Source organism: Papaver somniferum, chromosome 9, assembly GCF_003573695.1.
Source record: "Papaver somniferum cultivar HN1 chromosome 9, ASM357369v1, whole genome shotgun sequence".
Classification (NCBI taxonomy): domain Eukaryota; kingdom Viridiplantae; phylum Streptophyta; class Magnoliopsida; order Ranunculales; family Papaveraceae; genus Papaver; species Papaver somniferum.
In genome coordinates this window covers 22,046,660-22,071,091 of record NC_039366.1, presented here as the reverse complement: position 1 = coordinate 22,071,091, position 24,432 = coordinate 22,046,660, and the positions used below count along the sequence as shown (strand labels likewise).

The window sequence follows — 24,432 nt, the reverse complement described above, 5'->3', positions numbered from 1 at the left end:
TTCCTAGAAGGTTATAAAAATTAGGGAATTTCCTGATCTGTGTATGACTAGTTTTAGCATAGTCCTAAACCTATAAATAGGTACCTCGAATGCTTATTTTAACATAGTCCTAAACCTATAAATAGGTACCACGACTGCTTATAGAAGACACAAACAAAAGAATAGAGGAATACTAGCAAAAATAAACCAAGAAAAAAAAACAACAACTAGGTCATAAATAAACCTGAAAGGTAAACGGGGCGAGTCTTCTTGTAAAGCGATCATTAAAATCAAAAATTTCTGTTACAAACTACTGGTGTTTTTCCAACAATCAAATTAGGGCCGGCCCAGAATTGATCACTTAAAAACGGGTTTCGATCACGTTCGGAGTATTTATTTCAGTTCCAATCACTTCATTTCCCCCGAACTCGTTTTTCTCTAGGTATGGGTATGTTTCGTCTCTCTTGCGTTAGACCTGATCCTGGTACATCTCTTAAATCCTTAATTAGTTCTTATTTTATTTTGTTTGAATATAGATTTGTTGTTTATATGTGTTGTTTCCGGTGTAATTGATTTTATTTTATTTTTTTGATTAACATATTACGGAATATGAAATAAATTAACTAGCAAAAACTGTTAATTACATTGTAACAACGTTCTTAGTTGGCATCCGAGCAACAAGCTGGGCGCCAACCCCTTTTTGAATAGAAACACCCAATCTATGGAAAATAAAACTACATAGACCACTACCAGCATCATGACTAACTAAACAGTTCTTCAAACGCTTGAAAAAGCAAACAATGTCTTCACTGAGTTCCCCTATTTGTAAGACTTTTGTCTTTTCAAAATTGGATTTGGTACTGAGAATCAATTTGGTTTTTTTTTTTTTGCCTGAAATCTCTGATATTTTTATTGTTCTCTGAGGATTTAAATCACTAATGTTTGTTTGCGGGGCATATGTTTTGAAGGTGGCGAATTTGATGGTTACTCTGAAACGGAATCAGAAGATGGAAGTATGGGATGTTTCTCCTGCGTTCTACCTATCAAGGAAAAATATGAACCTCCTGGTACATAATTCATCTCTTAAATCCTTAATTAGTCAATATAGGTTTGTTTATCTCTTAAATACATAATTCATCTATCAGTAATTGATTTTTTGTTGTTGTTGATTTTTGGTAAGGCTTTTGTGAAGATTACGGATCTGAATCAGAAGATGGAAAGATATACCTATCAGAAGTTGAACGTCGTATTGCATCAGAACAAGCAGCACAAAGTGAATCTTGCATTGCCAAGGCTCGCGTATTCGAACCGACAGAACTTATCGATGCCACTAATACGTTCAATCCAGACCGTGTTATAGGTGAAGGAAGATTGGGACGTTTATATAGGGGTTTTCTCGCAGACGGACAGGTGAGACTTGGCTTTGCAATTTTTATCTTAAGTAATACTCCCTCCGTCGCACTCTTAAGTGACCTAGTTCAAGTTTGCACAATTTTTAAGGCAAGCAAGTGGAAAAGTATTTTTAAGCATATTTTACAATTATACCCTTATGGATAATAATTAGTGAAATTTTGAAATGATTTATCTATTAAACTACACCACGGATGTTCGCAAACTTCGTACCATTGAAAAACATTTTAAAACACCTACGTAACGAATATAAACATGACTATCAAATTATGTATATTTTTTATATTTCTTATAATCAATTAAAAGGATAATATTAGGAATATCTCCTTGTTTAGTGATATAGGTCACTTAATGGTGGGACAAAATGTAAAAATAACTAGGTCACTTATTAGTGGGACGGAGGGAGTAGATGACTATTTAACGTTTCGGGTAAACTGAAATTTCAGAAAGTTGCGGTGAAAAGGTTTAATAAGTGATAGACGCATTTATGTGTCTATTTTGTTCTCAATGTTCTGTATTGTTAGACTCGATTAAATACTTATTGTGTTATTTTATGTTTTTGTAGATGTTTTTGAAAAAATAAGCTCTTGCGGCAAAATTGGCTCAAAAATTGGTGTTTTACACCCCAGGATAGAGACTAAAAACACCCCAGAAATGCGCCGGAGGAACCCAGAAAAAATGCTGGAAACACCCCAGAAAAATTACTTACGGCACCCAAAGGACATGTGTTATTCGGACTCCAGCAACGGATAAGGGGCGACCATTGGATAAGGGGTGTCCTTCTTCTAAAATTCAAATTTCATTTTTGGCGGGAAAATTTCCTTCTTCACTGGCAGATATTTGATCGAAGTTTTGAACGTGTTCTAGGGAGATTCAATGGCTGGTTTTTGGTAGGAAGTTGTGATATGGCCTAGCAACACGTTGTGGGCTTTTGGTTCGATCAGAATTAGCTAGAATCGGCTAGGAAATCCACGAGTTGCAAACATGGAAAACACGTACAGGGAGAAGATATCCACGGGTTCTGGAAGAATTTGTACGTGTTCTGATGATGTGTAATGACTTGAACGACTTGTTGGAGCGTGACAAAGATAAACAGGGATAGTTTTCACGTAATTGACAGCTGCAGATACGTGATCGAGATAAAAAAGGAAAGAAAAATATATCGTTTACTGCCGAGTAATTGGAGAATATTTGGAGTGATTGAGCAAGATTTTATGAGGCCGTTGGGTATAAAAAGGATTCTCGAGAGTCAGAGAAGGGTGTCGAGAGTTTGGGGTTGAGAGGAGAGCTTAGGAAGCAGAAATCACGAGTTGCAGAAACTCGGTTCCTGCTGCTGCTGCTGCTGAAGAACGCGAAGAACGGACGTCCAGGAACCGTCGTTCTTCAACAGTGACAACGACAGGTCAGCGTGGGTCATAGGTGTGTGTCTTAGAACCACAACGACAATAGCACTTCTCTTTTATCGTTCTTTTGTGACGCTTCCTGTGGGTCACACATTAGCTGTTTACACCATTTTCTCTTCTTCTCTTCATTGTAAACACCATTTGAGCAATAAATAAATATTTTGAGCGTGTTTTTATCATGATGAGCTAAACCCAACACTGAGACGACGGAGGAGGGTGAATTTCATACACGGGTAAATTTATTTTATTCTTTTTTATGACTTTTGCATTAATTTAAAATTGAAATATGATTAGAATTAATTGGTTGTTATTTAATTTGACGATGTATGCTTAGCTTAGGTGTTTTGATACATCATGCTTAGGACTTACAATCGATGTTTTGAGAATCTATCTTGGCAAAATCAGAGTCCATGTTAATTTTATTGAGTTTTAAATTGTCAAAGAATATATGAATGAACCCTGTGTAGTGAATTCGGCCAAATCCTTAGTCCCAGTACCTCTCGTCCATTGTTAATATTTTTGTATATATAATTTTATTAAATCTAAAATTCCATTTCCTTCACAAGTCTGAAACGAATCTTTTTACTACTATCACTACAACAATTTTGAAAATTCCATCAATAAGCAGGAAGATTTGTTGGCAGAGCTTCAAATTCTGAGCTGCATAGAGCATTTTTAACATCATCAAAATGATAGGTTACCGTGATATAGGGAAAGAACATTATATTGTTTACGAGTATATGAAAGAACGATCGCTGAATCTTCATTTACATGGTAAGGTTTCTAACTATCTTGTGGTTCATGACGTGTAAATTAAATTTAACAAGTAACTTGATCTTCTATGTTGTAGACCTTCCACCTGGCAACAAGTCTCTAGACTGGAAGACTAGGATGAAGATAACAGAGGGTGTTGCCAAGGCTTTAGAATATCTGCATAATCAAAAGCTTCCTCCTATAATTTATGGTGGCTTGAAAACAACTGGTATTTTACTCGATGAAAATTATAATCCAAAGCTGTCAGATCTCAACTGTGTAAACCATGTTGCTAGATCGGGTTATACCGGGGAGCATGAAAAGTTGGCTTACGGTTATATTGCTGCAGAGTTGTTTTTTAGTAGCAGAGTCTCTTTCAAATCCGATGTCTATAGTTTTGGTGTTGTTTTGCTTGAGTTGATCTCTGGGCGGAAGGCAATTGATAGAACCCGAACCAGTGGTGAAATCAGTATGGCTTTATGGGTAATTTTTCTCTTCCTTTTGCCCACCATTTATTTTATTGCTTACTCCAATCTAGACAAAGTGGAAGTTGCATGTTTTTTCTCGTTCATTTCCATAACATATCACCATTTTGACTATGCAGGCACGGCGATTACTCCGTAGTAAGAAGTTCAAAGAAATAGCTGACCCGCTCATGAAAGGACAGTATCCATATCGCGGACTTGTCCAAGCTCTTGGGCTTGTGAAGATGTGTATACATCGAAACTTTAACAAAGGGGAACTTCGGCGCAGGTCCAAAAAAAAAAAAAAATCTTACCGCCAGGTCCATAATTAATTTCTGATACAGTCGCACCCATAATTATTTAAAAATATTTAAAACATACTGAAAGACTCTATTACCCTTCATCGTTTTTGGGCATAATTTTTTTCTTCTCTGCCGGTTTCTTTCCCTATTCCTCCATTAATCTTTGTAACGGATCTGCAAAGATTTTTTCTCCATCATTTAAAGAAATAAATCATTTAAAATCGATGATTCAAAGAAGTAAATCATTTTTGACTAAACCGTAGAATACATTTCAACAAAAATGGATGAAACAGACGAAGAAGAAAAAATCAAGTAGAAGAAACAGAAAAAAAGTTATGCAGCTAAATTTTCCCTTATATTGTCTTATGCACTAAACAAAATGATGCAGAAGACATTATGCACGTGCATAAAAATCCATAAATCAGAAAAGTGAAAAAAGTAATGCATAAGACAATATGCAGCTAAAACAAAATAATGCATAATGTCTTATGCATCTAAAAAAAAAACTGATGCATAACCAGAAAAAGTGAGAAAAGTAATGCATAAGACATTATGCAGCAAAAACAAAATAATGCATAATGTCTTATGCATCTAAAAAAACTGATGCATAACCAGAAAAGTGAAAAAAAGTAATGCATAAGACATTATGCAGCTAAAACAAAATAATGCATAATGTCTTATGCATCTAAACAAAACTGATGCATAACCAGAAAAATGAAAAAAGTAATGCATAAGACATTATGCAGCTAAAACAAAAATAATGCATAATGTTTTATGCAGAAATAATAATGGCATAATGTCTTATGCACTAAACAAAATGATGCAGAAGACATTATGCACGTGCATAAAAATCCATAAATCAGAAAAGTGAAAAAAGTAATGCATAAGACAATATGCAGCTAAAACAAAATAATGCATAATGTCTTATGCATCTAAAAAAAAACTGATGCATAACCAGAAAAGTGAGAAAAGTAATGCATAAGACATTATACAGCTAAAACAAAATAATGCATAATGTCTTATGCATCTAAAAAAAACTGATGCATAACCAGAAAAGTGAAAAAAAGTAATGCATAAGACATTATGCAGCTAAAACGAAATAATGCATAATGTCTTATGCATCTAAACAAAACTGATGCATAACCAGAAAAATGAAAAAAGTAATGCATAAGACATTATACAGCTAAAACAAAAATAATGCATAATGTTTTATGCAGAAATAATAATGGCATAATGTCTTATGCACTAAACAAAATGATGCAGAAGACATTATGCACGTGCATAAAGATCCATAAATCAGAAAAGTGAAAAAAGTAATGCATAAGACAATATGCAGCTAAAACAAAATAATGCACAATGTCTTATGCATCTAAAAAAAAACTGATGCATAACCAGAAAAGTGAGAAAAGTAATGCATAAGACATTATGCAGCTAAAACAAAATAATGCATAATGTCTTATGCATCTAAAAAAAACTGATGCATAACCAGAAAAGTGAAAAAAAGTAATGCATAAGACATTATGCAGCTAAAACAAAAATAATGCATAATGTATTATGCATCTAAAAAAAACTGATGCATAACCAGAAAAGTGAAAAAGTAATGCATAAGACATTATGCAGCTAAAACAAAATAATGCATAATGTCTTATGCATCTAAACAAAACAAATACATAACCAGAAAAGTGAAAAAGTAATGCATAAGACATTATGCAGCTAAAACAAAATAATGCATAATGTTTTATGCATCTAAACAAAACTAATGTTATGCATAACATCTTTAATTCAAATCTAATCATAAATTTCCGATTGAGATCAAAAACATGGAGACAAATAAGGTATGAAAATTTCCAATTCAGTTGATATCGAAATACTGCAACACACTTCTTACCCATTTCAACTTCAATTTTAATTTCTTTTTACTTCTCGAATAATCAAAGACAACAGAAACCCAAAATCCCCAGATTTAAACCGCAGATTTTGAAACAGAAACCCTAGTTTTATTGAGAAGATTATTCAGAAAAGGATTTGGGAAAAGATTTGACAAAGGAAAAAATCCAAATGTTAAAAACGAAGAATCGAAGTTCACCATTGTTTTCTTCTCGCTTCTCTCTGTTCGTCGCTCGAAGAAAAGGGTAGTTTGGCCTTTTAAAAACTGAGAAGCATAATTTCATAAATTATGGGTCTGCTACGAATTTTTGACGGGAAAATGGGTGCGCGCCTGAACTTTTCTGTCCGTGGGTTTGACAGTGGAAAAATCTGGAAGAATGGGTCTCCCTGTAGTTTTCACTTTAACAAAAGACCTCCTATAGCAGAAGTTGTGACTACTCTTTCGGAAATAGCCTCACAAATTTACGAAGAACGGTGTACAACCGAAGCTGGTGTACAACGGAAGCTGGTCAATTTACTCCATCAACCATGCTGCAGGACACAAGTAGTAGGGTAGGTTAAATTACAGGGCAAATGGTCTAGTAAAAGTTGCTGTAAACTGATGTGGGACTGTAATGGTTGATAATTGGTACGTTTTAGTTTTTGACCGATCCATATGGAAAGCAGTCTGACTGGTAGTGGTTGCCTTTGGTTTTTATAGCTTATTTGAGTTTGCATGTTCCTATAAACACTGAGCAGGCATATGGCAGACCATTGCTTATCCCGATACTGCTGTACACTCAGCCACTTCTTTTGTCGGAGCCATAAGCCACAAAAGAGAGCACATAGTTCGAATTATTGGTTATCCTGATTTTGATTCTCATGCATCATGGGCCTTGGGCGCTTTTGACTGGTACACCAAGACGTTATGGCTCAAACATCTCAAAATATATAACTCCTTGAAAATCCTAAGCTCCTTGGGCTCCACGTTGAACGGTGACCGTCACCGTCTCACAGAATTGTTCTGTTTCACTTATCCTCAAAATAAGAGAAAAAAGAGGAATTCCACACAAATTTCCGGCACAAAACATAAAACCCAAAAAAAAAAAAACATACAAAACCCTTTTTTGTTTCGGCTCATAAAACCTAAAAGAAAAAAAAACAACAAACCCTAAAAACAAACCCTAGCATATGCTTTCTTCATGGAGAAATACCTACATCAAAAACTAAACCTTTATTATGTTCTTCCTCTTCTCTTGCTTCTGTGAGTAGAGAATCAAGGTCTAAGGCCGATTATGATTTCACAGGTAACGTATTCCCTTCTTAGTATTTTAAAAAAACTCTTTATATATCTTCCAGTAGATTCTAGGATTTCAATTTATTGCGGGTGAATTTCTTTCACATCAAATCGATTTAGATTTAAGATTTGATTTCCTATTTGTTGTCTCATAGTTATATGTCTTAGTTTCAGGTTAATCGATCTTGGGTTATCTTCTTTCAATCAATTGAGAAATTCTTCAGGCCGAATCCTTCCTATGCTAAGTAGAAATTTACTTTTATCTGTTAGCCAATATGTTTACCTGCAATTTCTCAACTTTTATAATCGAGAAGTCAGTGAAGAAGAGGAGTTACATCTGACGGATTGGTTGATATACATGGAGGAAATTTGATTTGGTTTCGCTGTTTGACTGTGGTGATAAATGATGTAGATTGATTGATGGTTGATTTGATCTTTGTAATGAATTAGGATTCAATTTGGGTTTATGTGAATTTGAATTCTATGCAGGGAAGGAGATGTAATGCTTCAAAAATCAGAAGAGGATGCAATCTCTTCATCATCAATAGAGTACACATACAATGTTTGCTAAAATGCCTAAATGGATGACATGAAAGAGATTGTACAGACTGGAAGAGAGGAGTTGCAAAAAGTTTTTATTGGGAAGGTGCCAATTATATGCTGAAATTGGTCTTATAATATGCAATTCAATTCTTTGATTGTTTGTTCATGATTTTTAGTATAAATAGCTTTTTGTTTCAATGATTCTAATATGCAGTTATGGGTTCTCTTAATTTAATTAGATAAGCTATCTCATAATATTGTTGTATTTGTTTTTTAGAATTCATAAATGGGGTCTAATGAGGTGGCCTTAATAAACATCATGACTTTTGAATCAATAAGCTACAGGTTCTTTTGTTTAATGGGTTCTTTTGTTTAGTCATTGAAACACGGGTTATAAGATTGAAGTACTTTGGTGTTGTATTATATTTTCTAGGTACTCAAATTATGAACCGAAGTACACCTATTAACTCTTGAAATTTTGAATTTGAATATAGACATTCCTACTTAATTTGGCTCCATTTAGACGAGTATCAGCCTATTTTCTTTTCATGTGTTGAGATTGAACATTTATCATCATTTTAGTATTTACGATTATTACTTGAGAATATATACATGTTTCCAGTTCCAGGTAAATGTCGGGTTGGAGAACTGAGAAATTTAAGTCTTGAGGTTTTCGTCAACCGGTCCAGTTAATCTTGAATACTTGCTTCATTTTGGCCATCTTCAGTGTTTATTGTTTGTCTTTATAGGAACTCATTGTTATGCATTTGACTGAGTTCGGCGGGATCTTGATCTATCCTAACTGTAAAAAGGATGGTGGAGTTACCGACTGAAAATTCTTAACCATTTCATTACTAAGAGCAAAAGCTTGGCTAAAATGCATATATTTCACATATATGATGATAGAATCTTGATTCATTTCTTCCTTTGTTCATTACGCAACATGTAATTTTTGTGTAGCTATTCCAGTCAGAGTGCTTCCACTTGATGTTGAACATTGTTCCTAGATTGTCATACATATTGGTCGTATCGTATACACGATTTGTTAATTTTCTGGGACCTGGATTATCTTTGTTACGCAGAAGGATGATGGAGTAAGCCTCAGTCACTGGATTATCTGGCCAGAGATGAGAACTGCCGATAGAGAACCTAAGGTACACCCCCCATCTTGACCTTACTTGCATTGTAATATTCAATATGTTTAAATTTCTAAATGATATCAGCCTAACAAAAAATCAAATATGGTAGGATGCAAACTCAAGATCAACCTTTTGGAAGATTGTATCTAGCAGGTTGATTCTAATCAGTTTGGGTGTGATTAATCACCAAAACACCAATGGTGAATGATGAGTGCTATATCATCCACCTTTGCGAACAAATGCTAAGGTAATATGAGAAGGCGTTCTCTCTTAACTCAAGTTTTATTTTACAGGTACAATCTTCGCTCTTGGTAAACCCTAATTTGTTTTTTTCTGTCTCTTTTCGTTTCTCTGAGTCGATAAACCTTAACCCATGTTTTGTTTTGCAGGTAAAATCAATAAACCCTAACCCTTATTTTATTTTGCAGGTCCAATCTTTGCTCTTGGTAAACCCTAACCTTTTTTTTCTTTTCTGTCTCTTCGTTTCTATGAATCAATAAACCTTAACCCATGTTTTGTTTTGCAGATAAAATTAATAAACCCTAAACCATGTTTTATTTTGCAGGTAAAATATTTGCTCTTGGTTATCCCTAACCCTTTTATTTTTATCTTTTCGTTTCTCTGAATTCATAATAGGTATAATCAATAAACCCTAGCCCATATTTTATTTTGCAGGTACGATCTTTGCTCCTGATAAACAACTGAATGTTGTCTGTTGGACAGGATTGAGAAGTATTACAAGCTGCATATAATTATGGCCATTATTTTTTATACATCCTACATGGATTATTCGACATTTATAGTTTCTAGCGTACCTTTTGATTGATTTAGTTAATGCTACAGTTGATTTTGATCGTTCACTACGAAGACGGAAAAATAGAGCCTCTAACGAGAGTAGAAGCACTCGATAACTAAATGATTCACTACGAAGATAGAAAAAGAAGATGAAACACAATATACCCTAATGGTGGGGGACCTAGGTAAAGCCTAAGTCTAACCCTTTGCTTTTCTTCCTGAATGTTCCCCATTCTCAACTCCAGAGGTTAGGATTAATGCTTCTTTGAATCCTTAGATATGGGTTTTTATAATTTGTTATTCATAATATATATTTTTTTTTTTTTTTGATTTCGTATTAATATAAACATGATTTTTGGTTTTTGATTGTATAGTTATGAGTTATCAAATCCGATCATACAGAGAAAGAATAGGGTTTGCTCCTTTTATGTTTTATTTTGATTTTGCATTTGTATCTTCCTCTGTAGCGAATCAATATCATTACATGTTATACTACCTTTATACCTTAGCGGGTAACTAACAGATTTCTGAAGGTTTGTTGATCTATTTCCATATATAATGCTTTCTTGATTGTCTTATCGTATGCGAATCCAAAGCATTGGTGTTACATGTTCTTACATTTTATTTCGATGCAGATTTTGATTCGCATACTGAACTCAATCAAATTTCCGACCCTCTTTTCTGATTAGACGCGTCAAACAATTTTTTTTATCATAAGTGTAAGGTGTAATTGAGACTTAGCTCAGTGATGCGAAAATAAGGATTGCAGCCATCCAACAGATCTTATGTCATACTTCACCATGGAGACTCCTAATGCAGCGTCCAACAGATCTTATGTCATACTTCACCATAGAGACTCTTAATGCAGGTCACTCTTTCACACACCATATTCCCTTCATTAAAATTAACAGATTTTAAGGTTTTCAAAATCTTTTCACTTTGCGTATGCATGTGATTAGGAAATAAATGAAGGTGAAGCACCTGCAAATATGTTTCAATCTGTTTTAAACGTTCTTGGACCACTGAACATATTAGGACAGCAGGTAAAGGACTACTACAGAAGAAAACATAAAGACTGTAACTAATTTTTATACCCTCATGTCCAAGTGATAAAACAAATAGCTACAAGATAAAAATGAGTTTGTTCATACTGTTCATGAGTTTGTTCATACTAAAAGAGTTAGGAAATCCTAGATTTGTATTAATGTAGCTATGTGTTTACTAAAACTATCTTTCGTAAATTCTTATGTCAAAATTAATTCCCTCAGTCTTTTGATGTGCCAGGTATGAATTCTTGGACTAAATTTCCTTTAAAATCATAAGCTCCTTAGGCTCCACGTTGAACGGTGACCGTCACCCTCTCACAGAATTGCTCCATTTCACTTTTCCTCAAAAAAGAGAAAAAAGAGGAATTCCACACAAATTTCCGGCACAAAACATAAAACCAAAAAAAAAAAAACATACAAAACCCTTTTCTGTTTCGGCTCATAAAACCTAAAAAAAACAACAAACCCTAAAAACAAACCCTAGGATATGCTTTCTTCATGGAGAAATACCTACATCAAAAACTAAACCTTTGTTCTATTCTTCCTCTTCTCTTGCTTCTGTGAGTAGAGAATCAGGGTCTAAGGCCAATTATGATTTCACAGGTAACGTATTCCCTTCTTAGTATTTTAAAAAAACTTTTTATATATATCCCAGTAGATTCTAGGGTTTCAATTTATTGCGGGTCCGTGATTTTCTTTCACATCAAATCGATTTAGATTTAAGATTTGATTTCCTATTTGTTGTCTCATAGTTATATGTCTTAGTTTCAGGTTAATTGATCTTGGGTTATCTTCTTTCAATCAATTGAGAAATTCTTCAAGCCGACTCCTTCTTCTGCTAAGTAGAAATTTACTTTTATCTGTTAGCCAATATGTTTACCTGCAATTTCTCAACTTTTATAATCGAGAAGTCAGTGAAGAAGAGGAGTTACATCTGACGGATTGGTTGATATACATGGAGGAAATTTGATTTGGTTTCGCTGTTTGACTGTGGTGATAAATGATGTAGATTGATTGATGGTTGATTTGAGCTTTGTAATGAATTAGGATTCAATTTGGGTCTATGTGAATTTGAATTCTATGTAGGGAAGGAGATGTAATGCTTCAAAAATCAGAAGAGGATGCAATATCTTCATCACCAACAGAGTACACATACAATGTTTGCTAAAATGCCTAAATGGATGACATGAAAGAGATTGTACAGACTGGAAGAGAGGAGCTGCAAAAAGTTTTTATTGGGAAGGTGCCAATTATATGCTGAAATTGGTCTTACAATATGCAATTCAATTCTTTGATTGTTTGTTCATGATTTTTAGTATAATTAGCTTTTTGTTTCAACGATTCTAATATGTAGTTATGGGTTCTCTTAATTTAATTAGATAAGCTATCTCATAATATTGTTGTATTTTTTTTTTTAGAATTCATAGATGGGGTCTAATGAGGTGGCCTTAATAAACATCAGGACTTTTGATTCAATAAGCTACGGGTTCTTTTGTTTAATGGGTTCTTTTGTTTAGTCATTGAAACACGGGTTATAAGATTGAAGTACTTTGATGTTGTATTACATTTTCTAGGTACTCAAATTATGAACCGGAGTACACCTATTGACTCTTGAAATTTTGAATTTGAATATAGACATTCCTACTTAATTTGGCTCCATTTAGACGAGTATCAGCCTATTTTCTTTTCATGTGTTGAGATTGAACATTTATCATCATTTTAGTGTTTACGATTATTACTTGAGAATATATACATGTTTCCAGTTCCAAGTAAATGTCGGGTTGGAGAACTGAGAAATTTAAGTCTTGAGGTTTTCGTCAACCGGTCCGGTTAATCTTGAATACTTGCTTCATTTTGGCCATCTTCAGTGTTTATTGTTTGTCTTTATAGGAACTCATTGTTATGCATTTGACTGAGTTCGGTGGGGTCTTGATCTATCATAACTGTAAAAAGGATGGTGGAGTTACCAACTGAAAATTCTTAACCATTTTATTACTAAGAGCAAAGGCTTGGCTAAAATTCATATATTTCACATATATGCTGATAAAATCTTGATTCATTTCTTCCTTTGTTCATTACGAAACATGTAATGTTTTTGTACCTATTCCAGTCAGAGTGCTTCCACTTGATGTTGAACATTGTTACTAGATTGTCATACATATTGGTCCTATCGTATACACGATTTGTTAATTTGATGGGACCTGGATTATCTTTGTTACGCGGAAGGATGATGGAGTAAGCCTCGGTCACTGGATTATCTGTCCAGAGATGAGAACTGTCGATGGGGAACCTAAGGTACACCCCCCATCTTTACCTTACTTGAATTGTAATATTCAATATGTTTAAATTTCTAAATGATATCAGCCTAACAAAAAATCAAACATGGTAGGATGCAAACTCAAGATCAACTTTTTGGGAGATTGTATCTAGCAGGTTGATTCTAATCAGTTTGGGTGTGATTAATCACCAAAACACCAATGGTGAATGATGAGTACTATATCATCCATCTTTGTGAACAAATGCTAAGGTAATAGGAGAAGGCGTTCTCTCTTAACTCAAGTTTTATTTTACAGGTACAATCTTCGCTCTTGGTAAACCTTAATATTTTTTTTCTGTCTCTTTTCGTTTCTCTGAATCGATAAACCTTAACCCATGTTTTGTTTTGCTGGTAAAATCAATAAACCCTAACCCTTATTTTATTCTGCAGGTCCAATCTTTGCTCTTGGTAAACCCTAACCCTTTTTTTTTTTTTTTTCTGTCTCTTCGTTTCTATGAATAAATAAACCTTAACCCATGTTTTGTTTTGCAGATAAAATCAATAAACCCTAACCCATGTTTTATTTTGCAGGTACAATATTTGCTCTTGGTTATACCTAACCCTTTTATTTTTATCTTTTCATTTCTCTGAATCCATAATAGTATATTCAATAAACCATAGCCCATATTTTATTTTGCAGGTACGATCTTTGCTCTTGATAAACAACTGAATGTTGTCTGTTGGACATGATTGAGAAGTATTACAAGTTGCATGTAACTATGACCATTGTTTCTTATACATCCTACATGGATTATTCGATATTGATAGTTTCTAGCGTACCTTTTGATTGATTTAGTTAATGCTACAATTGATTTTGATCGTTCACTATGAAGACGGAAAAATAGAGCCTCTAACGAGAGTAGAAGCACTCGATAACTAAATGATTCACTACGAAGATAGAAAAAGAAGATGAAACACAATAGACCCTAATGGTGGGGGACCTAAGTAAAGCCTAAGTCTAACCCTTTGCTTTTCTTCCTGAATGTTCCCCATTCTCAACTCTAGAGGTTAGGATTAATTCTTCTTTGAATCCTTAGATATGGGTTTTTATAATTTGTTATTCATAATATAGTTTTTTTTTTTTTTGATTTCGTATTAATATAAACATGATTTTTGGTTTTTGATTGTATATTTATGGGTTATCAAATCCGATCATACAGAGAAAGAATAGGGTTTGCTCCTTTTATGTTTTATTTTGATTTTGGATTTGTATCTTCCTCTGTAGCGAATCAATCTCATTACATGTTATACTACCTTTATACCTTAACGGGTAACTAACAGATTTCCGAAGGTTTGTTGATTTATTTCCATATCTAATGCTTTCTTGATTGTCTTATCGTATGCGAATCCAAAGCATTGGTGTTACATGTTCTTACATTCTATTTCGATGCATATTTCTATTCGCATACTGAACTCAATCAAATTTCCGACCCTCTTTTCTGATTAGACGCATCAAAGAATTTTTTTTATCATAAGTGGAAGGTGTAATTGAGACTTAGCTCAGTGATACGAAAAGAAGGATTGCAGCCATCCAACAGATCTTATGTCATACTTCACCATAGAGACTCCTAATGCAGCATCCAACAAATCTTATGTCATACTTCACCATAGAGACTCCTAATGCAGGTCACTCTTTCACACACCATATTCCCTTCATTAAAATTAACAGATTTTAAGGTTTTCAATCTTTTCACTTTGCGTATGCATGTGATTAGGAAATAAATGAAGGTGAAGCACCTGCAAATCTGTTTCAATATGTTTTAAACGTTCTTGGACCACTGAACATATTAGGACAGCAGGTAAATGACTGCTACAGAAGAAAACATAAAGACTGTAACTAATTTTTATACCCTCATGTCCAAGTGATAAAACATATAGCTACTAGATAAAAATGAGTTTGTTCATACTGTTCATGAGTTTGTTCATACTAAAAGAGATAGGAAATCCTAGATTTGTATTAATGTAGCTATGTGTTTACTAAAACTATCTTTTGTAAATTCTTATGTCAAAATTAATTTCCCTCAGTCTTTTGATGTGCCAAGTATGAATTCTTGGACTAAATTGTTTTTTGGAGCTTGGTTTTTTTTTTAAAAAAAAAAAACACTTTCTTGACTTAGTGCTCACTGATTATTTGGGATGACACATGCATGGGTATAAGTTAAATTGCGAATTAATATTCATAATTAAATTGTATATCGTACAAGGCTTTTTTTCATATGTAACTTTCATTTCCATTATTTTTAGGTGTGCACAGGTGGGAACGAATCCATAACCAAAAATAGAAGTACCCCAGACGATGTATAAGTGAGCCAATATTAGCGACCTCATAACAAAAATCTATCCAGGTATAGAGGGATATAACATTCCTACGGAGAATTCTTTGACAGTGAGAACTATCCTTTCGTCGAGGAACGAGGACATCGCTGCAAAAATGATGTAAATCTAAAGATGTACCGAGGATTCCATCGCTCTTACATAGTCGCGGTCGCATATAAGGTGGCCTAGGATTTGGAGAATGGATCGACGGGGAATATGAGATGAAAGGTTAAATGCATTGAATCCAATGGATTTGCCACCATTTAACTTGCAAGTAAAGGTGAGATTTCCAGTTTTGATGCCACACAATATAGCAACACGTGATGGACTTTGTGGAGAAAATTTAAATGATGCAATAATACCGGCGACAAACAGGGACAATTGCATTTCTCATCTCAAGAATATCACTCACAAAAATGATCTCAATGACAATAAACAAGTCACGGGGCCAATCAGTGAAATTCGTCGGAGTAAATTTGAGAACTCCGGACTTCATCCATAGAAAACCAGATGTGGCACTCCAAAGATGCACAACATCCAGAAAACAATTTAAGGAACAAGACGGATAATATGGTTCATTTTCAGAAATAGTTTCGTAGTATACTTATTAATTGTTCAGAACCTTTAGAAGTTTAGTTGATTTTGTATCTGCATTTTATGGTACTCTGAATTACTATGAACCTTTTGAATATTTTTTTGGGATATTTAATCATTTTCTTCTTTTTTTATTTGATTGTTAAGCTTTTGATTTAATTGTTTCCTTAGTGTGTTTTCTTTCCTTCCTTCCAGTTACTAACATAAAGAAAATGCGTATCTTAACAGTGATATCATTCCAGTTACTAACATAAACAATACATATCTTAACGTAGGGAGATGAAAAAAGACAAGACCACAACTTCAATAGGAATGAGTGTTTGGTTGGGTACTGAATTGAGGGTTAAAAGATGGCTTAATTTATTCTTCCAGATGGAGACGGCATCATTTATTTTTGAGTTAGGTAGTTCAAGTTGAATCTGAATGAAGACGTGTTCTCATGGAAAACTGAATTAGAACTAAGTGGAGTTGATAAATAAAGTCAAGAGAAAACCAGGTTATTAATCTTGATCTATTGTTATTTCTATAAGTTGCACTTATATTGCATGAAACTATATTGAATGTGTAGGAGTCTAGCCATCAGTGCAAGCTATTCTTGATGAAAATGAAGTCTTTTGGAAAGACATTTCAGGTAAAGTTAATTTGTTATCACTGAGCGAGGCGAAGCCGAGATTTACAAATCATATCGGGACTGGGCGAGGCGAAGCCGAGCTTTACCAGATCAAATCGGGACTGGGGCGAGGCGAAGCCGAGCTTTACCGAATCAAATCGGGACTAGGGCGAGGCGAAGCCGAGACTTACCAAAAAAAATCATAATGGGGCGAGGCAAAGCCGAGCTTTACCAAATCAAATTGGGACTGGGCGAGGCGAAGCCGAGCTTTACCGAATCAAATTGGGAGGGGAGAGGTGAAGCGCCGAGCTTTACCAAATAAAAAAATAAAGAAAGAGGAAGTGATGAAAGAGGCAATGATGAATTGAATTGGTGGACCAAATTACAAAATATAGTATAAAACACATAATTGGATGCTTCTCTTGCCGTCTCTAGAAAAAACTGGTTCTCGCTGGGCATCTGATTTACTGAATTTTCTGGGGAATAATGTTGTTAGGAATCAAATTTCACTGCAACAGTCCCGCATTGTGTAACAAACTAATGTCCGTTGGTACTCTTGTCAGTTCTAATGGGCTGGCCCTGATCAAAGAGAGGAGCCCAGCTCCACCATTGCTTGTTGGAAACGTGAAATTTTCAGTAATCTTCATTTGGGCTTCATGAGACCAAGCCACTGACTCTCGTGTTTGTGTTTCAAGTTAGTTGAATCAGATCTGACTCTTTGTTAAAAGGAGAGCAAATGACTCTCGTGTTTGTGTTTCAAGTCAGTTGAGTTAGATCTGACTCTTTGTTAAAAGGAGAGCAAAAAGTAATCTGAGGAACGCGAGTTAAAGATAAGATTGACTTGTATTGTGTTAGTGGGCGTCCAGTAAATAGTTTAGTGGTGCGGGGGAAAGGATGGTTACTACGGGAGGAAGATGAACATTTGGGGGTAAACGTGTAAGGGTAAGTGTATTCAACATGGGTAGTCTGGTCCGAGTTGGATAAATATGTTGACTCGGTCATAATTAGCGAGTAGACTACGATTTTCCCCCTCCTCAGATCCTTTTTTGCTATCCCTTTAACAAATAATCGAAAACAAACTTAATGAGTCAAGTACTTTCGGTCAGATCCGACGATTGAGACTAAGACACAAACAAACCAACATTCTGTTAGTCTGATTCTATCTTATGGGATGGCCAATCACTTATTAAAGTTCTTTTTGAGTTTTTATGGCTATGAAAAATTATTGTTAACATGTTTTATAAATGCCAATCATCTGAGAAAGGACATATTGCTAGAAATATCTAAACATAACAGAGCTAAAAAAATTGATCAAGAGGAAGAAACATATCATGTTGTGTGGTATTATATACTATGGAATTGAATGTCAATTATGTTCGGATTGAATATATGCCTGGCTCACCTTTAAAGGGAGTGAAGTTTTTGTACACAAAGATCTTAATCATAGGATGGGTATTCATGGTTCATACCATTTCACGGTGAGTGTTAACATCTTGCGGCTGGGAGTCTTGGATGGATATGTGAAGTGATTGGGTAGTAAAGTTTATATTTCTTATTTGATACAATATTGGAGTAACAATCTCATTGCCATTGATTTGTATTATAAAGATACTAACACAGTTTTTTGCGGTTAAAAACCGAGTAGAATGATCAATGTTCCACCATCCATGGAGAATCAGATCTTTTACCAAGGCAATATGTACACACTTTCCAAAAATCATTTCTAAAAAAAACTTTGATTAGCTTATGGAAAATAGATTTGAATTTCCCAATATAATATGTCCCCACTTTCCAAAAATCATTTCTAAAAAAAACTTTTATTAGCTTATGCAAAATAGATTTGAAATTCCTAATATAATTAAATATAAAGTTACACAAATCTTAACATCCCACGTGTCGAGTCCAACAATTAATTATATTCTTGCTACTCAGATTAAATCTTTTGTTTGATTGCAAACTGAGTTTAAGTTGGTAATTTTCATCTTGGTTGATCTAAACCGAACCAAAGAGTTTATTAGTTTAAATGGAAGAGCCTTTGTAAACTCAACAATATATAATATCTGATTAAGCTCGTGAAGTTGATAGAGCAGTTACCGAATACAGTTAGTCCTTTACTGTTTCGGAATACGGTCAAAAGATGTTGAGGGGAGAAGTCTTCACAAGGGGTGGAGCAACTTAAAGTAGTGTATTCTATCTTAGAATTCACTTGCGTAGACCAGACCGGTAGTAAGCGCATCATACTAAAGAAACTAGGTAACTTGGAGTTAGTTTATTTGGTCCCAACTACAGTAAAACTTTCTTAAAATACTACTCGTTAAAATAATAATCTCTCTAAAATAATAAAATTCTTTAGTCCCAATTAGGCTTGCACAGGTTAAATTTCTTCTCGCTAAAATAATAATCTCTCTAAAACAATAATTTTTTCAGTCCCAAAACTATTATTTTAAAGAAGTTTTACTGTATACAAAGTTGGTAGTAGTCTTTGTATAACGACTTAATTCTGAGAGTATTTTAATACAGACTAGGTCTCGGGGTTTTTCTTCATTTGAGCTGTCCTCGTTAACAAAATATTGTGTTTACTTTTACTTTACTTTCCTATTGTATTAATTTTTAGTTATAATAAAGTAAACACACTAGTATATCAATTAAACACTTGGTTTAATATGAACTTATACTATATTACCAAGTGTACATCTTGTAGTCGCTATCTTGTTGACAGTTCCTGTCTATAGTAGATCACACAAGGCGTGTCTTGAATAAGTTGTAACGGAAATAATGGGTGTACTTGGGTAACCTCGTCATTTCAATTGGTATTAGAACAAACAAACACGAAAAGATCTAACAATCTGTATCTGGGGAAATCCAACCTAGAAGACTAGAATCTAAATATGGTTATGGAAGAACCTAGCATGATTTTGTTAGCGTATCACAAAATTATGGAAGTCCATAGGTTGGATATGTTGCTACATCTACATCTAATAACTCTAGAGATAAGATAAATAAAAACACATATTATTTTTCCGATTCTGATGGCTAAAGAGATGCTGGAAAAGAGTTAGCCAAACTTCTAAAAGACTATTAGTTTTTTTGTCCACCGAGGTTCAAAAATTGAAAACAAAAAATAATACTCTAAGACAAGAGATCGGAAAGAAGAATATACAACAAAATAATTTAGTCGAAAAGAACAAATACCTCTCAGTTAAAGTCGAAGTTCTTGACGAAGCTTTTACTCAAGAACAATGGATTCGAGACAACGCGCTGGCTAATGCATCTGTTATAATTTCTTCTGATGAATAAACAAAAAGTTCTTGCACGATTTTATCAAATGGTGATAATAAGCCCAGTTCAGTCACATCTAAAACATATCATGATTCTCTTGATAAAGGTTTACGACCAGTTAGAATTATTAAGTCAAAAAAAATATATCGTAGAATTCCTTTATTTACCACTACTGCTGATCATCCAATTTTTTGTTCAAAGGGAACTTCGAATCGATCTTGAAGGGAGGATCAAAAGGAATATAATTTGCAGTTTGTTGACAAGAAGCTGATGCTACTTCAAAATACTTTCGTGAAAGTGTTAAAGAAGTATCTTGTCTTAAAGATCTGAAAGGCCATGGTAGACAAAGTATCCAAGTCCCAAACGAAACCTGACAACTCTAAAGATCATGAGAACAAAGTTGATAATCTCTTCTGGGAAAAATATTTCTCCACACTCATGTCGGAACAACCTTGGATCACATGAAGGTATATCACCTGTGGAGAATATCCAAAAGAAAGGGAAAACAAATTATCATGCAAATAAGATGATCAATCAGAAATGGGTTCCAAAAAAATCATGTAATATCTTCTGATGAAAGAACTGAGATCTGTGATAAGAAAATCCTTAGAATGAAAAAATCTTACGAAAACCTCATTGACAGAATAAAAAAAGATCTCAAGGTTCCGGATAATTATTACATTAGTTCATCTCTTATTCACGATCTGTTTGCTGTATCTCAAGGAAAGATCAAAAGAGAAAAGACAATCGTGTTGGGCGGAAATCATACAAAGAAAACATGAAAAAAGGTTCTGATACTCGTCGTAAGCTTACTCAGGCTTACTCAATGAAACTTAGTTATATTGTGGATGTGCACCCTCATCTATAAGTGCTAAAAAAAAAAAAAATCAGGCAACACATAAAAGCGAGAGCACAAATGATGTTTATAATATGAGAATAGTGTTGACATTAAAATATTATCATGAACTTTGATTTAGTTTTTTATTTTGGGTTGTTGCAAACCCATAATGTCAAAAATTTAATGTTAATGATTTCTGGTGTTTAGAGTTTTGGGTAGAATATCTGGTTTTCGAAGTTAACTACTTAACAAAAAAATATCTTCTTAATAATTTTCGGACACAAATTCTGCCTTTGAATTTTTGGCAAGAATATTCAAATATATTTGATGTCTTTCTCAGGGGAAACCCTATGCTATTTTCGGTCCGAAAATATTTTCTTATTTTATTAAGAAAATGGCCCATATATGTATTGAGTATTCCTCGCTCACTTCTTATTTAAAATACCTTGAGCATGCCTTTTATAACTTGCAGAATAACTAAGGCTAATAATGAGGAAGCATAAAAGGTTAAGAATTGTCAAAGGATCAATACAGAAAGGAGGAAGAAGAAATTTTCTAGAACCATGACCGATTATGATTCCGATAGTTGGTCATAGGTGAACATTATTTCTGCAATTTGAGGAGCAAGAATAATCTTCAGTATTGGGCATTTAGATTTTTACTAAAAAATGCACAATAACTAATCTTGCGACAAGCAGTAAATTCTTAGTCTTATGGGGTCACCAATCACTTATTACAGTGCTTGTTGAGCTTTACAGATAAGAAAAAATGAGATTAACATGGTCTGTAATTTTATACATTTGAAGTCATGTTAACACTACTATGTCTTGGTTAGTTGATTTTTATTTGATGAATTATGGAAAACTTTGGTATTGGACCTTATAATGAAGAAAACGTTTGAAGCGGAAATCATTTTGCACTCTTGAAGCTGCACAACTGGGATTGCTTTATTCTTGATGACCTGTTTACCTCTCCAAAGATTTTTATTCTAAATGTTAGCCTCATTTGATAGAATTTATAGAAGCTTGGGACGTTCTATTAAGAACTCTCACTTTCATTTCAAGAGGGATATCTGAAATTGTGAAACGAAAAAAAAACAGAAATAATCTTTAGAAAGGATATGGTCTCCGGTTTTATTTCGTGTACTTCTTGTTACGAGATAATAAAATAAAATGGTTTTCTCATAGACTCTTATCGTAGCCAACATACCGACATGTGAACTAATGTGAACTTTTTTTTTATCTTTGCTCCGATGATGAGAGGATATGTACGATTTTAACACAATAAGTTACTCTTTTGACTTGAAAGTAAGTTTTGTAGTCTTAATTGTGCAGTGTCAGAAATTTTTCATATTAAGGATTACAATATTTTTATAATTGTGTTGGGTCGCCTTAATCTCGCGGGAGGTTGCTTTCTTCAGTCTAAATTCTGTCAAGTACATATAGTATGGGTCATCTTTTCAGGGAAACTCCGTAAGATGATGTTTTTTAGTTATAGATTTTGAGAAGAATGCCAAGATAGTAAGTGTCTTTCGAGACAAGCACTTAGTCTCGCTAGAAGCAGCCTCATTTCCTACAATTATACATGACTTATGCTTTTCTCACAAATTTATTATAAAACATCTTTTTTCATCTTCTTTAATTAGTCATAAGTTGCAAGTGTAATTAAGCGTACTGTTCGTGGCTTGTTTTTTTTTTTTTTTGCAGATTCTACCAGACAACCTCTTGACTGGAATGCAAGGTTAAAGATGGCAGAAAGAGTTTCTAAAGATTTAAAACATTTGTATTCCCGAAATGCAATCGTTAGAGACTTGAAGCCCCATAATATTCTTCTAGGGGAAGAGTTTGATCCAAAATTGGCAGATTTTGGACTTGCGATGTTTAATTCCTCAGTTACTAGGACTCCAAATTACTCCGCGGAAACTATTGGGTATATGGACCCATGGAATTATGAAGGCAGAAGGCACAGTCCAAAACTTGATATAGATACTCTTGGAATGATCTTATTTGAGCTCATGACTGAGCGCAAAACTGTTCCAGCGGATCTGATAACTCATTTATACGAGCTTTCCTCTTTATTGTGTTAATCAATTGACATATATATATATATATATATATATATATATATATATATATATATATATCATAATAATTTGCAGTCTAAACCTTTGAAAAGCCTCAAACTATTTGAAAATCGGATTGACCCCCGCATGAAAAATGCTCCAGCGGGTGGAGCTAAATGCATTCTTCGCTTGGCTGAGAAGTGTTTTTCTAAACCTGGTAAAAGACTTCCAATGGAGAAGTTTGTACCACTCTTTCTCGACTTCGTCAGCACCACCCTACAGTTCGATGTCTTCCTCTATAATGCTTAAAATAGTGATGCTAATAGTTCGATGTGTTACTCTGAAAGTACTTGAAATAGTGATGATGTTAGCTCGAAGTTGTTATTGATAATTAAATCGACACATCTTTTGAGTTTTGTCAATAGAACAAAAAAATATTATATATATATATATATATATATATATATATATATATATATATATACCAATACAACAAAGAAATTTATGAATATAATAAAAAAAATCTTTTTTATCAATACAATAAAGAGTTTTGTAAATATAATCTTTTCTGATTAATACAACAAAGAGTTTTTATAAATATAGTTTTTTTTACCCACACAACGAAGAATTTTATGAATATAAGAAATCTTTTTTTTAATCGATACAACAAAGTATTTTATAAACATAATTAACCAATACAACAAAGAAATTTAAAATATAATAAAAGTTTTTTATTTTTTACGATGTTTTCAAATGTATTTACAATGTTGATTGGACCAACAACTGTTTGTACTAAGTTCGACCTTATATACATAGCTAATTACCTGCCTAGACAATAGGATCTTTGCGCATCGGACAGGCATTTTTCATCAACAACTTTCACTTTGTGCAACCTAGGTGATTGTCATGCACCTCCCAAATTGCAAGTTGTTACTTAATATAAAGTAATACTTATAATTGAAATTGTATTGTTAAATTATAACAAAACACCATGAAATAAAAGTAACCAACCTTCAAATGATGCTTCTTCTACCCTTGGAACAAGGAAGATACAAATATTTGAGGTTCTTCTCTAATAATCTTCAAATTTCTACCCAATTCTAAGATTGGAAACTAGAAGATAATAGATGCTTCTCTTACAAGATTGAAATTTCTACCCAATTACAAATTGAAAATATCAAAGTGTTGGAGGCTCTTCTCTAGGAAGGATTTTATGGTTCTTACACCACTTTTCTAAACAAAACCAAACTTGAAACTATTAGAGCTAGGGTTTAAACAATAAGTAGTAAACAAAAAGGACAAAGATGAGAAATAAGAGAAGAAGAGGATAAAATAGTAATTGTGAAATAAAAGGGCATAAATGGTATGTTTGAAATACCATTATGCATCATCCTTCCCTCCTTAAGTGAAATTCGCCCT

General features: G+C 33.8%; 1 protein-coding gene across 1 annotated transcript; it reads left to right on the top strand.

The window, feature by feature from the left end:
- The first annotated feature begins 779 nt into the window (after positions 1–779).
- Positions 780–23,037, top strand: LOC113311560. Its single transcript, XM_026560386.1, has 11 exons — positions 780–804; positions 948–1,046; positions 1,160–1,339; positions 3,643–4,028; positions 4,150–4,258; positions 6,937–7,090; positions 7,964–8,036; positions 9,100–9,171; positions 10,911–10,994; positions 11,220–11,235; positions 22,658–23,037. Exons 1-11 carry the CDS (start codon positions 780–782, stop codon positions 23,035–23,037), a joined length of 1,578 nt encoding a protein of 525 aa, XP_026416171.1.
- Positions 23,038–24,432: the final 1,395 nt, after the last annotated feature.

Bases quoted from the DNA above. Each gene is read 5' to 3' on its own strand.
- LOC113311560 (XM_026560386.1), top strand. From the start codon at position 780: ATGTCTTCACTGAGTTCCCCTATTT. The intron at 4,029-4,149 runs GTAATTTTTCTC...TTGACTATGCAG, and splicing joins AAATCAGTATGGCTTTATGG to GCACGGCGATTACTCCGTAG. The intron at 7,091-7,963 runs GTACACCAAGAC...AATTCTATGCAG, and splicing joins GCCTTGGGCGCTTTTGACTG to GGAAGGAGATGTAATGCTTC.